This window comes from Leucoraja erinacea, chromosome 13 (assembly GCF_028641065.1).
Source record: "Leucoraja erinacea ecotype New England chromosome 13, Leri_hhj_1, whole genome shotgun sequence".
Classification (NCBI taxonomy): Eukaryota; Metazoa; Chordata; class Chondrichthyes; order Rajiformes; family Rajidae; genus Leucoraja; species Leucoraja erinaceus.
The window spans coordinates 15,205,050-15,217,686 of record NC_073389.1 but is presented as its reverse complement, the minus strand read 5'-3'; the positions used below and the strand labels follow the sequence as shown (position 1 = coordinate 15,217,686).

The 12,637-nt window shown below is 44.3% G+C and overlaps 1 protein-coding gene across 14 annotated transcripts in view; it reads right to left on the bottom strand.

Moving 5' to 3' along the window:
* dmd (dystrophin) overlaps positions 1–12,637 on the bottom strand; it is a 1,582,845-nt gene that overhangs the window by 47,778 nt on the left and 1,522,430 nt on the right. For all 14 annotated transcript variants that reach the window (XM_055644518.1, XM_055644513.1, XM_055644515.1 and 11 more), the window contains one exon: positions 10,234–10,299. In XM_055644518.1, coding sequence (XP_055500493.1) covers positions 10,234–10,299 — 66 coding nt within the window. The remainder of the gene's footprint in view (positions 1–10,233; positions 10,300–12,637) is intronic.

Below are 12,637 nucleotides of genomic sequence, written 5' to 3'. Positions count from 1 at the left end.
TCTCTCACCGGTGCTAACAGGTGGAAAGAGTAAGCAGCTTTGAGGATGGCAGGTTTCCCCATGGTGCAGGGTGCCGTTCAGATCGTCCACAGTTCTTGGCAGCTGCCAAAGTGTCAACATTACAACACAGCAGAAACTAAAGAGTAGACAATCCCTCAACATCCAGCTGTGTGCGTCTGCAGCTCATAATGTGGTGTCTTGGCAACGACTGTGCTGTCCACTGGGCAATCTGCATGGATGAGCAAAGGATGGCCACAGCAGCTGATCCCAGACACAGTGTCTCACCTGACCACCCCCTTAGATACAACGTCTCTGCATCAGCAGAAAGAGGATTGGAAGGGAGGGGGTGGGAGAGAAAGACCCATCTGAGGAAAGTAAAATATGCTGTGTGTGATGATAGCAAATAAAACAGGGACATCAAACCTACACTGTTGGATTACACTATTATTGTTTGTTTGCCTTTATGCATATGTATTTATGTATGTATACACATATATATACACACACACACATATTCACACATGCATACACACATACATATATATACATGCACACACACACACACATACATATATACACATGCATACAAACAAGGTTTCAAGGTCAGTTTATTGTCACATGTACAAATTAAGGTACAGTGAATTTCCATTTACCATACAGCCATACTAAAAAAGCAACACAACATACAACTACATAAAAGTTAACAAATATCCGCCACAGCGGATACCCCACATTCTTCACTGTGATGGATGGCAATAAAGTCCAATCTTCTTCCTCTTTATACACACATATACACATGCACACACACACACAATATTCATGGGCACACACGCATACACAAATATACGTGCATACACACATGCATACACAAATACATGTGCACATACACACGTGCATAACACATACACGTGCATACACACACATATATACATGCACGTATTCATTTACACACATACATACACCTTTATACACACACATATGTGGCGGGTGGCGCCGTCAGCAATGGCAGCCTCGCCAACAGACGGTCAGTTTTTTCTGTGATTTTTAGTGAGTTTTAAAAGTATGCGTTAATGTTATCTGGTTTGTTTTTATGTGGGGGGTAGGGGAGGGGGTCGGGGGATATTTTTTTTCAATCTCTCCTTGCCGGAGATGAAATTCTGGGTCTTATCTCCGGTGGCTCTGCGGCCTAACATCATAGAGCTGGCAGCTTTGCTCGAGACTGACTTTGAGCCCCACCGCGGGGCCATGGAAGCCATCGGAGCCTGTGATCCCTTGCCTGGGATCGATGTTCCAACTGCGGCCTGTGGATTTCAACATCAAGGAGCTCGCAGTCTCGGGTAGAAATGATGATGGGAAGCTCCAAACCACATGAGGTTCGACCAGCCCCGACTTGGGGTCCAATCGCCCGGCGTGGGGTGCCGAGACCCCCCGATGCGGGAGCTTGATCGCCATGATGCGGAGCGCTCGACCGCAGGCTGCGTGAGCCAAGATCGCCCCGACAACAGAAGGTTCCGGTGCCCCGACCGCGGGAGAACAGAGAAAGGAAGAAGATTGAACTTGTTTTGCCTTCCATCAGTGAGGAGTGTGGGAGAGTCGCTGGGGTGGATGTTCATGTAAATAATTAATTTGGGTGTCTTGTTGCTGTCTGGCAAATCAAATTCCTCGTATGCTGTTAAACAGACTTGGCTAATAAAGTACTATTATTATTATGATATGCACACACATACATACATACAACATCACCTATTTCCTCCACAGATGCTGTTTTTTGCTTAAGATTCCAACATTTGCAGTCTCTTTTATCTCCAGTTATAATAATCAGATCATCTTTCCACAAATGGTGACTAAGGGATGAAAACTGGCCAAACTAGCATTGCTAATATCCACATTCTTCTCTCATGGGGTCTTTCATGTCCAATATCAGAGAGCACCTCGGTTTAAAGCCTCATTGGGTAGTGGCACCTCCAACACTGCAGCACTCCCACACTACTCTTCTGCAATGTCAGTTTAGATATTTAAAAATATTAAGTGGGAATTGAACCAAAATTCTTCCAACACACATGCAAGCATTATCAATTGAGAGATGATTGATACCTCCTGTGTAATGCGAAAGGGAAGTATGATGTGTATAGAGAGCGGTGCAATGGTAGAGTTGCTGCCTTACAGCGCTTGCAGCCAATTCTCCCCGTGACCGCGTGGGTTTTCTCCGAGATCTTCGAATTCCCCCCACACTCCAAAGACGTACAGGTATGTATGCTAATTGGCTTGGTATAAGTGTAAATTGTCCCAAGTGTGTGTTGGATAGTGTTAATGTGCAGGGATCACTGGTCGGTGCGGACTCGGTGGGTTGAAGGGCCTGTTTCCGCTCTGTATCTCTAAAACTAAAACTAAAAAAAACAAAACTCTTACTGCTTCACTCTGCCTACGCTTTGACCATCTGATGCACTGTGCGCCCTGCCTCCACCTACAGAGTCTTAGCACGAGGATTAACTTAACTCCCGACTGCTGCCTTCAGAACCTGCAGTCAGTGACTGCTGTGCAATCTGCCTAGGCAACATACAAAAGCCAGCATCGAGTCCAAGCTGTGAGGTCCGCAAGCTACGAGATGCGATTGTGGAGTTCATGCTATAGGAGCAGAATTAGGCCATTTGACCCTATTGTACTCCGCCAGTTAATCATGGCTGATCTACAGTGGCTTGCAAAAGTATTCATACCCCTTGAACTTTTCCACATTTTGTCACGTTACAACCACAAACGTCAATGTATTTTATTGGGATTTTATGTGATAGACCAACACAAAGTGGTGCATAATTGTGAAGTGGAAGGAAAATGATACATGGTTTTCAATTTTTTTTTACAAATAAAAAACTGAAAAGTGTGGCGTGCAAAAGTATTCAGCCCCCCCGAGTCAACACTTTGTAGAACCACCTTTCGCTGCAGTTACAGCTGCAAGTCTTTTGCGGTATGTATCTACCAGCTTTGCACATCTAGAGACTGAAATTTTTGCCCATTCTTCTTTGCAAAATAGCTCAAGCTCAGTCACGATGGGAGCGTCTGTGAACAGCAATTTTCAACTCAGAGATTCTCAATTGGATTTAGGACTGGACTTTGACGGGGCCTTCTAACACATGAATATGCTTTGATCTAAACCATTCCATTGTAGCTCTGGCTGTATGTTTTTAGGGGTCATTGTCCTGCTGGAAGGTCTGTCTCAAGTCTTTTGCAAACTCTAACAGGGTTTCTTCCAAGATTGCCCTGTATTTGGCTCCATCCATCTTCCCATCAACTCTGACCAGCTTCCCGGTCCCTGCTGAAGAAAAGCATCCCCACAGCATGATGCTGCCACCACCATGTTTCACAGTGGGGATGGTGTGTTCAGGGTGATGTGCAGTGTTAGTTTTCCGCCACACATAGCGTTTTGCATTTAGGCCAAAAACTTCAATTTTGGTCTCATCTGACCAGAGCACCTTCCTCCACATTTTTGCTGTGTCCCCCACATCGCTTGTGGCAAACTGCAAACGGAATTGCTTATGGCTTTTTTTCAACAATGGCTTTCTTCTTGCCACTCTTCCATAAAGGCCCGATTTGTGGAGTGCATGACTAATAGTTGTCCTGTGGACAGATTCTCCCACCTGAGCTGTGGATCTCTGCAGCTCCTCCAGAGTTACCATGGGCCTCTTGGCTGCTTCTCTGATCAATGCTCTCCTTGCCCGGCCTGGCAGTTTAGGAGGACGGCCATGTCTTGGTAGGTTTGCAGTTGGGCCATACTCTTTCCATTTTCGGATGATGGATTGAACAGTGCTCCATGAGATGTTCAAAGCTTGGGATATTTTTTTATAACCTAACCCTGCTTTAAACTTCTACACAACTTTTCCCTGACCTGTCTGGTGTGTTCCTTGGGCTTCATGATGCTGTTTGTTCACTAATGTTCTCTAACAAACCTCTGGGGCCTTCACAGAACAGCTGTATTTATACTGAGATTAGATTACACACAAGTGGACTCTATTTACTAATTAGGTGACTTCTGAAGGCAATTGGTTGCACTGGATTTTATTTAGGGGTATCAGAGTAAAGGGGGCTGAATACTTTTGCACGCCACACTTTTCAGTTTTTTATTTGTAAAAAAAATTGAAAACTATGTATCATTTTCCTTCCACTTCACAATTATGCGCCACTTTGTGTTGGTCTATCACATAAAATCCCAATAAAATACATTTGCGTTTGTGGTTGTAACGTGACAAAATGTGGAAAAGTTCAAGGGGTATGAAAACTTTTGCAAGTCACTGTATCTCTTCCTCCTACCCCCATTCTCCTGACTTCTCCCTCTGACACTTGTACTAATCAAGAATCTAATTTTCTCTGCCATAAATATATCCATTGACTTGGCCTCCACAGCCATCTGTGGCGATGAATTCCACAGCTTCATCACCCGCTGATTAAATACATTCCTCCTCATCTCCTTCCTAAAGGAACATCATTTAATTCTGAGGTTATGGCCTCTGGCCTAGACTCTCCCACTGGTGGAAACATCCTCTCCACATCCGCTCTATCCAGGCCTTTCACTGTTTGGCAAGTTTCAATGAGGTCCCCTGAGGCAATGAGTCCAAGCCGTGACGTCTGCAAAGTATGAGAGGAGATTGAGGAGCATTTGATTATCCAGTGCAAGTCTGGTGTAGAGCGTGGTGAAGGTCCTAAGTTCCAAAGATGTGCAGGGGTTTTGGTTACTTGGCCTCTGTGAATTGTCCCGTGTGTAGGATAGATCTATGGGTGTATGGGTGATCATTGGTCAGTGTGGACTCAGTGGGCCTGTTTCCATGCTGTATCTCTAAACTAAACCCTATTACTTGGGTGAATCACCCGACTAAGTGATCAAGGAATAGCTTGTCATTAAATTCAGACACGATAATCCATACCCTCAACAGGGATGTTAATGAAGAGTGCCTCAACATTGCAAAATCTTTCCTATACTTGAACCTTAATTCATCACCAGGATGTAGCCGCCGTGCATAGCAAGCTCTGAAAATTCTATACTCATCTCTAATTTGTGTCATAGGGTCAAGGAGTAGAATTAGACCATTCGGCCCATCAAGTCTACTCTGCCATTCAATCATGGCTGATCTACCTCTCCCTCCTAACCCCATTCTCCTGCCTTCTCCCGATAACCTCTGACACCCGTACTAATCGAGGATTAGTAGGTGAGATTTGTGAATAAAAGGGCACGAGCAGGATATTCAGACGAATTCCACTGTTTTCAAAACTGCAAGAGGGCCAAAATTGCATTCTTGTGTGCAGCTGATTCTCTGACTGTTCTTCATAATTGGTCCTTTAGTTCATCGACATTTGATCTTGTGATGCAAATCAGCCAAATGATTGAAACCGCCCGTGGACACTGATGCTGTCTGGCCAGCCAGCTGGAATATAGAGGTAGTTATTAGTTATCCCTTTCCCCATCGCAGCCAACGGGAAGATCTCCAGCATTCTGTTAGCAGTATTCGCTCTTTAGTGTGGCTTAGGCTGGGAATTATATTTTCTATAAAACCAAAACCCTGAAGAAACCCATTTAAACTACTTTTATAATCCTTATTAATTAACTGATTTGCCAATCATTGATTGAAAGATGCAGCATAGAAACAGCCCCCTTTGGCCCACCGTATCCTTGCCAACGATCGATTATTCATTCACAGTAGTTGAGTTTAGTTTCGAGACACAGCATGGAAACAGCCCCTATGGCCCACTGATTTCACGCTGACCATCGATCGATCGATCACCTGTTCACACTTGTTCCATGTTACCCTATTTTTTCATCCTCTCTCCACACACCAGAGGCAATTTACAGAGACCAATTGGCCACACATCTTTAGGATGTGGGAGGACCCCCATTGGGTCACGGAGAGAACATGCAAACTCCACACACAGAGTGCACCCGAGGTCAGGATCGAACCAGCAGCTCTACCATCTGCGCCACTGTGCAGTCAATAGTTTTATGTTACCCTACTCTCGCATCCATTCCCTGCACACTATGGGGGAATTTACAGAGGCCAATTAACCTACAAACCGCCTGGGCAATATACACTTCCTTGAGCCCACAGTGAACTCATGAATTTTAAATGTAAAATGGAATATGGCAAAAACCTGAGGAACCATGCTATATCTGATATATCGCACTCTTCCCACTCCCAATTTCTGATTAACAACTGATGTATTCTGTTCTTGTAACAATACAATCAAACATAAAAACTGGTGATGCCTCACAGCATGTTTCCATGTGAGTAGTTTCTGAAGTTACATTAATTTAGAGTATCGTAGATCTTCTAACACGCGTCATCAATGCAAGATGAACAATCATATTTCAAAACATTACCAGTCATCTGAGACTTAAGTGGCAATGTTCACAAAACCATGATATTTGTTTTATGCTTGTCTTGATATAGGAAATATTTTCGTTATTTTCCATAAAATCTTCATGGGTTGTGGGAAGCTGCTGGAAGTCTGAAAGGCTGTAAATGGTGTCTATTAGGTGGCACAGTGGTAGAGTTGCTGTCTTACAGCACCAGAGACCCTGGTTCGATCCTGACTGTGGGTGCTGCCTGTACGAAGTTTGTACATTCTCCACGTGACTTTGTGGGTTTTCTCCGGGTGCTCTGGTTTCCTCCCACACTCCAAATACGTACAGCTTTGGAGGTTAATCGGCTTCTGTAAATTGTCCCTAGTGTGTAGGATAGTGTTAGTGTATGGGGTGATTGTTGGTCACTGTGAGGCTTGGTGAGCTAAAGGGCCTGTTTCCACACACATCTCAAAAGTCTAAATGATGTATTGAAATCAGTCTCTGCTTAAAATCCCAGTGTAATGGACTTTATTTGGATAGGGGCGAGGAAACCAATTGAGTTCCAATATCTCAACAGTGGCGACCCTGCTGAGCGCCAACTCCAAGACATGCTTCTTGACCAGGACATTGACTCCTCCACCGCTCCCTCCACGCCAGAAGGAGTTTCGATTTTTTATATCCTGGGCATTGACTTCATCGAGGAGACACAGACGCAGGAGATGCAGTGTTTTTCTCTGGTTGGAGTGAACTCGATTCCACTTGAGATCGACACAAAATGCTGGAGTAACTCATCGGGTCAGGCAGCGTCTCTGGAGAAAATGGATAGGTGATATTTCGGGTCGGGACCCTTCTTCAGACTGAATAGGGTCGCAAAGAACTCCCTTCAGGGAGTGGAGAAGAATGTCTTCAAAGTCGGCATACCCTGAACACAGTATGCAGTGGAGCAGTCAAAATGTATTGACAAGAGACTGTAGACGCTGGTTTATATCAAAGATAGACACAAAATGCTGGAGTAACTCAGCGGGTAAGGCAGCATCTCTGAAGACCAAGGACCCACCATCGAAGGGATTTATCGTAGTCGCTGCCTCAAAAAGGTAGCCAACATCATCAAAGACCCACACCATCTTGGCCACACTCTCATGTCACCACTGCCATTGGGAAGAAGCACAGGAATCTGAGAACTGTAACGTCCAGGTTCAGGAACAGCTTCTTCCCCTACAGCCATCAGGCTATTAAACACTACAACCTCATAAGCTTTGAACTACAATAGACTAATTATTATTATTGCACTGTTATTGTTTGTTCTTTTTTTTCCTGAGTTTTTGTTATATTATTTATTATGATTACATATTCTGTTGTGCTGTTGCAAATAAGAATTTCATTGTTTTATCTGGAACATGTGTCAACAAAACATTCTTGACTCTTGTTTCAGGTCGGGACCCTTATTTGGCTGATGATGATTCTACTTGATGCCCATTAGTCTATTGTTGCTTTGATGGTTAATGCAGCGACAACCAACCAACTTTATGGTATGTCATCCATGCAGATTCATTACTAGTGTCACTGGCTATCTAGTTTAGGGACAACATGGGAGGTTGCATGGGTTTAAGAACAGCATGAAGGGCACAGGCCCCCCAAGGGCGAAAAGGAGCGAAGGAGATAAAGGCACTGTGAGCTTACAGGGAGCGTGTAGTTAACAGCAGTGGAGGAGGCAGATGATTTACAGTTGTGAAAAGGAGTGAAGTGATGGATGTGGGAGGAGCGATGCCTGATTCGGAGAAGAATGCCAAACAGCAGGATCACACGGGGAGGGCAGTGGAACAGTTACAGGGAGGGGCACTGAGGGGGGAAGGGTAGGGAGCAGAGAGGATATTGATGCAGGTACAGGAATGTGGAGGATTCAAGGTGTGGGGTCGCAGGGAGTATGGAAGTCAGGGGGGTAGCAGCAGGAAAGTCCATTCATGCCTCACCCGTGTGTGAGGGTGAGTGTGAGTGTGAGTGTGTGTGTGTGTGTGTGTGTGTGTGTGTGTGTGTGTGTGTGTGTGTGTGTGTGTGTGTGTAAATGAGTGAGTATGCGAGTGAGTGAATAGTGAGTGAGCTAGTGAGTGCATGAGCTCTAGTACATGTGTGCATTGATGCCAGCGTGTTAAAGTCATCCTGGGCTGCACCTTTTCAACAAGCCAAGACATCCTTGTCAAGCTTGTGTGGGAGTTGTGGATAACAGCCAACCCATGTTAAAAATAAATACCTGCAAGCTGTGCAAAATGTTGACAAAGAAGTCTTGGTCTGTTGGAGAACAGACAAATTCCACTCCTTAATCTCAAACACAGAAACTCTATTGTCAGTTGCCTCTGAACAACCCCAGTTGTGACAGACCTGAACATTGCTTCTCTATCAAAGCCCAGTTTAGTTTAGTGATACTGCATGGAAACAGGCGCTTCAGCCCACCGAGTCCACGCCGACCAACAATCACCCATACACAAGTTCTATCCTCCTCACTGGGGACAACTTACAGAAGCCATTAACCTATCAGCCCCTGCATCTTTGGAATGTGGGAGGAAACCAGAACACCCAGAGAAAACCCATGCGGTCACAGGGAGAACGAACAAACTCCACACTGACAGCACCCGAAGTCAAGATCGAACATAGGACTCTGGTTCTGTAAGGCAGCAACTCTACCGTTCCACCACTGTGCCATCCCAGGGACCAAGACACTTTGGTAGCAACATTCGCACGGAGTGAGACATGGTCAGCTGAAGATCTAGAAGAGCAAAGGGATTTTCTTCTCGAACATGTTGGGAACTAACAGTCACCTGCTGATCTTCTAAAACGTGACAGCGAGGACTTTCACACTCTAACACAGAAAATCATCTACTACATCTGATGATGGAGCACATAGAAACATAGAAATTAGGTGCAGGAGTAGGCCATTCGGCCCTTCGAGCCTGCACCGCCATTCAATATGATCATGGCTGATCATCCAACTCAGTATCCCGTACCTGCCTTCTCTCCATACCCTCTGATCCCCTTGGCCACAAGGGCCACATCTAACTCCCTCTTAAATATAGCCAATGAACTGGCCTCAACTACCCTCTGTGGCAGAGAGAGAACATATTAGTGATCGTTTGAGGCAGATAACCATGACCATCTTAAAAAATAGACAGATCTGATTGTGATTTCTTCAGAGATAGCGCTGTCTGCTCCGTCACAGAGAGACATCGCCAGGGCCAGCCTCAACCATCGTCTCACTGTGGCTGATGGGCTGCTCCCCCAATTACAATGAAGATTTCATCCATCAAGGTGGGATTTTCACCACACAACATCACCAAGAAAGTGCCGGGAACAGCATCCACTTCTGTACACAGCTGCCTTTGATTTCACAACTGCCGGTGATTACTTCAACCTGGTAAGACCCTTGAGTATTCTTCTCCAATTCTGTGGACACGAGACAATTGTCTCCAACTTACGCCTGCCACATGGTGGTGTTTTAGCCAGGATCTGAACCAACTGGTGAACACCATCCCAGTCCAAACCCACGTCATTGGGACGGGGAAGGAAACCAGAGCACTCGGAGGAAACCCACGCGGTCATAGGATGAACGTCAAAAACTCCACACGGATGGCACCTAAACTCAAGAACAACCCCGGGGGTTGGAGTGCTTTAAGGCTGCAGCTCTACCAACTGCACCACTTTGCCACCCTTTATGTGAAAACATTTTCATCACAATATCAACAAATGCCATGCTAACACAAGGCTATCTAAGAGAAAGCATACTCAAATCATTTTGACTGAAAGATTTGTATGCAAGAGCATCACAGAGAATTAAAAGATATCATTAAACTTAATGTGCACAGAAACAAATACAATAAAATTGAGCTCTATAAATAGCAGGGTATTTTGCCTCTTACCTGCTAGCATAATGTTCAATTCGTGAATGAGTATCGTCGTGTGACAACTGAGGGGATGAGGCAGGTCTGCAAATGAGAAAGAGATTCGCTGTTTAGAAAAGAACAAAGTGCCAAGCTTATTTTATACAACTGATAACATTTCATCAAAGCTATGTGAAAACAATTACGTGAATGTTTTTGTAACACATGACAAACCTTCCAATTGTTACAATCCAGTAGACGATGACAAGAAAACAATCTTACTGTTCTGTGCATGGTTTATTTAACTTCGATTGGCAATAAAAGATTTATTTATCTATTGCACTGTCGCAAATGGATGCGCCTGGGTGGTTTTTCGAAGCAACATTTACAGACCTTCCACCAGAGATTCAACGACCAAAATGTGACACTGAGCCATATGGACAACCAGAAGCTTGGTCAGAGATAAAGTTCCGAACACATCCTCAAAGGAGGAGAAAGGTGGAACAGTGCAACAAGGTCATTTCAGAGGCCCAGCCAGACACCAAACTCAGACAACACTTTCCCCAATGGTGGGGATAGAAATCCAGCACAGTCTGGGGACGTAACTGGCATGGACAGTGACGTTTCAGTGTTGCGGCCATGGTGATAATTACAATGGCAGGGAGGATGAGGTTACAAGACAGATTTGTAAATAAGACTCAGAATTTGTGAGTGTGAATATGTGAATCAGTGATGTGAATATGGAGGGTAGGGAAAACAGGGTTTGTTTCAAGTTGGGCCAAGAGCAGGATACTCTGGGTTGATCACAAGTCGATGGAGAGAAGGATGTGGGAGTCTCAAGGTGTGTTCTCAAGGCAGCTCGTGTACAGATGGAGGCATTACAACAGCGAGTAGACCACTGCTGGGCGAGGAGTTGAGGTGGAAGTCAGTAGCCGAGTTCAGGGTTAAAATAAAACAGTATGGTCATAAACCGAAGATAGACACAAAAAGCTGAAGTAACTCAGCGGGTCAGACAGCATCTCTGGGGAAAAGAATAGGGTTTCGGGTCGAGACCCTTGTATGACCCAAAAGGTCACCTATTCCTTTTCCCCCAGAGATGCTGCTTGGCCCAGTGACTTACTCCCGCTTTTTGTGTCTATCTTCAGTTTAAACCAGCATCTGCCGTTCCTTCCTCCACAAATGTCATAAACAGTGTGCTCGAGCCTCAGAAAGAGAACGGATAAATCAGGCGATTAAAACATTTTGTTCGTTCAATAGGCCGAAGAAAGTGGGTTCAATATTTCAGAAATTTAATGGCAAAAATATCTCCCTTTTCAGTGAAGTTGACGGGACAAACAGTGACAATTTAGAGATATATATTTAGACTGAACGACAGAGACAGCAAGCTGAAGGAGTTGCGTGTCAACGTAATTCAAATTCTCGTTTACTTGAATTAAATAATTAGAGCTGAACTCTTTCATTACCACATTACACTTGCAAGTATTTTTAACATAGATGTCTACTGCTGATATTTTTGATAAACAAAAATCACTCGGCGTAATTAAATTCCCTACAACGCTTTTGAAATGGAGCTGCAGTAAAATTGAATGTTCCCAGCAGGAAAGCAGCTGTAAGAAATTGATCAAGTTATTCTTTTACAAAATAATCAACCATTACTGCCATTACGTTGGTGGATCAGTCACAGAGCTTAACCTGTTTGGACTAACGTGTTGAAAGTTTTATCCAACGTAGTCTAAATCATAGTTATCTTACCCTGACAGTCTCTCCCTTGAGATGCTTCACAATTTGCCTGAAATTGTCATTGACTCAGTTTCTCACCACTAAATCAGACCAGTTCAGATCAGATCAGGGCAGTTCTTGTGAAACTCTGCTTCTTTCACCGCAGATGCTGCCTGACCAGCTGAGCAACACCAGCATTTTCTGGTTTCATTGCTGATCACCTCAACTCGCAACTAAAAATAACCGTCACAAATGGTTCTTCTTAATAATTACATCTAGTTTGCATTGTTATGATAGCTGATCTTTTCGCTGCTGGAAACATTTTAATTTCGTTGTTACATCAAAACAGTTCATCATTTCGAGCGTCCCTATAAATCGCCTCTTAAAATGAGCTGTTCTGGGGAGAACAATCCCAGTTTTCTTGCACACTAGAATCAGACCTCCATTTCACCATTCTCGAAAATATTCTACTGCACCCGATTGAAGACACAAATATTCTTTCTCAAGTATGATGTGCAGAATTGGACGAGGTAGTTAGCACAAGAATCGGAAACAACACAAAAACGTGCTTTCACTCAAATGAGTGGCTACATTTGAAAGCCAGTCGCTGGTGGAGGGGTGGATATGATTGAATAATGTTCTTTTGTGGGAAATGGATAAATACTCATAAGGGGAAAAGGTTGTTTTCATGGATGCGCAAGGGAACGGGACCGACTGGATTGCC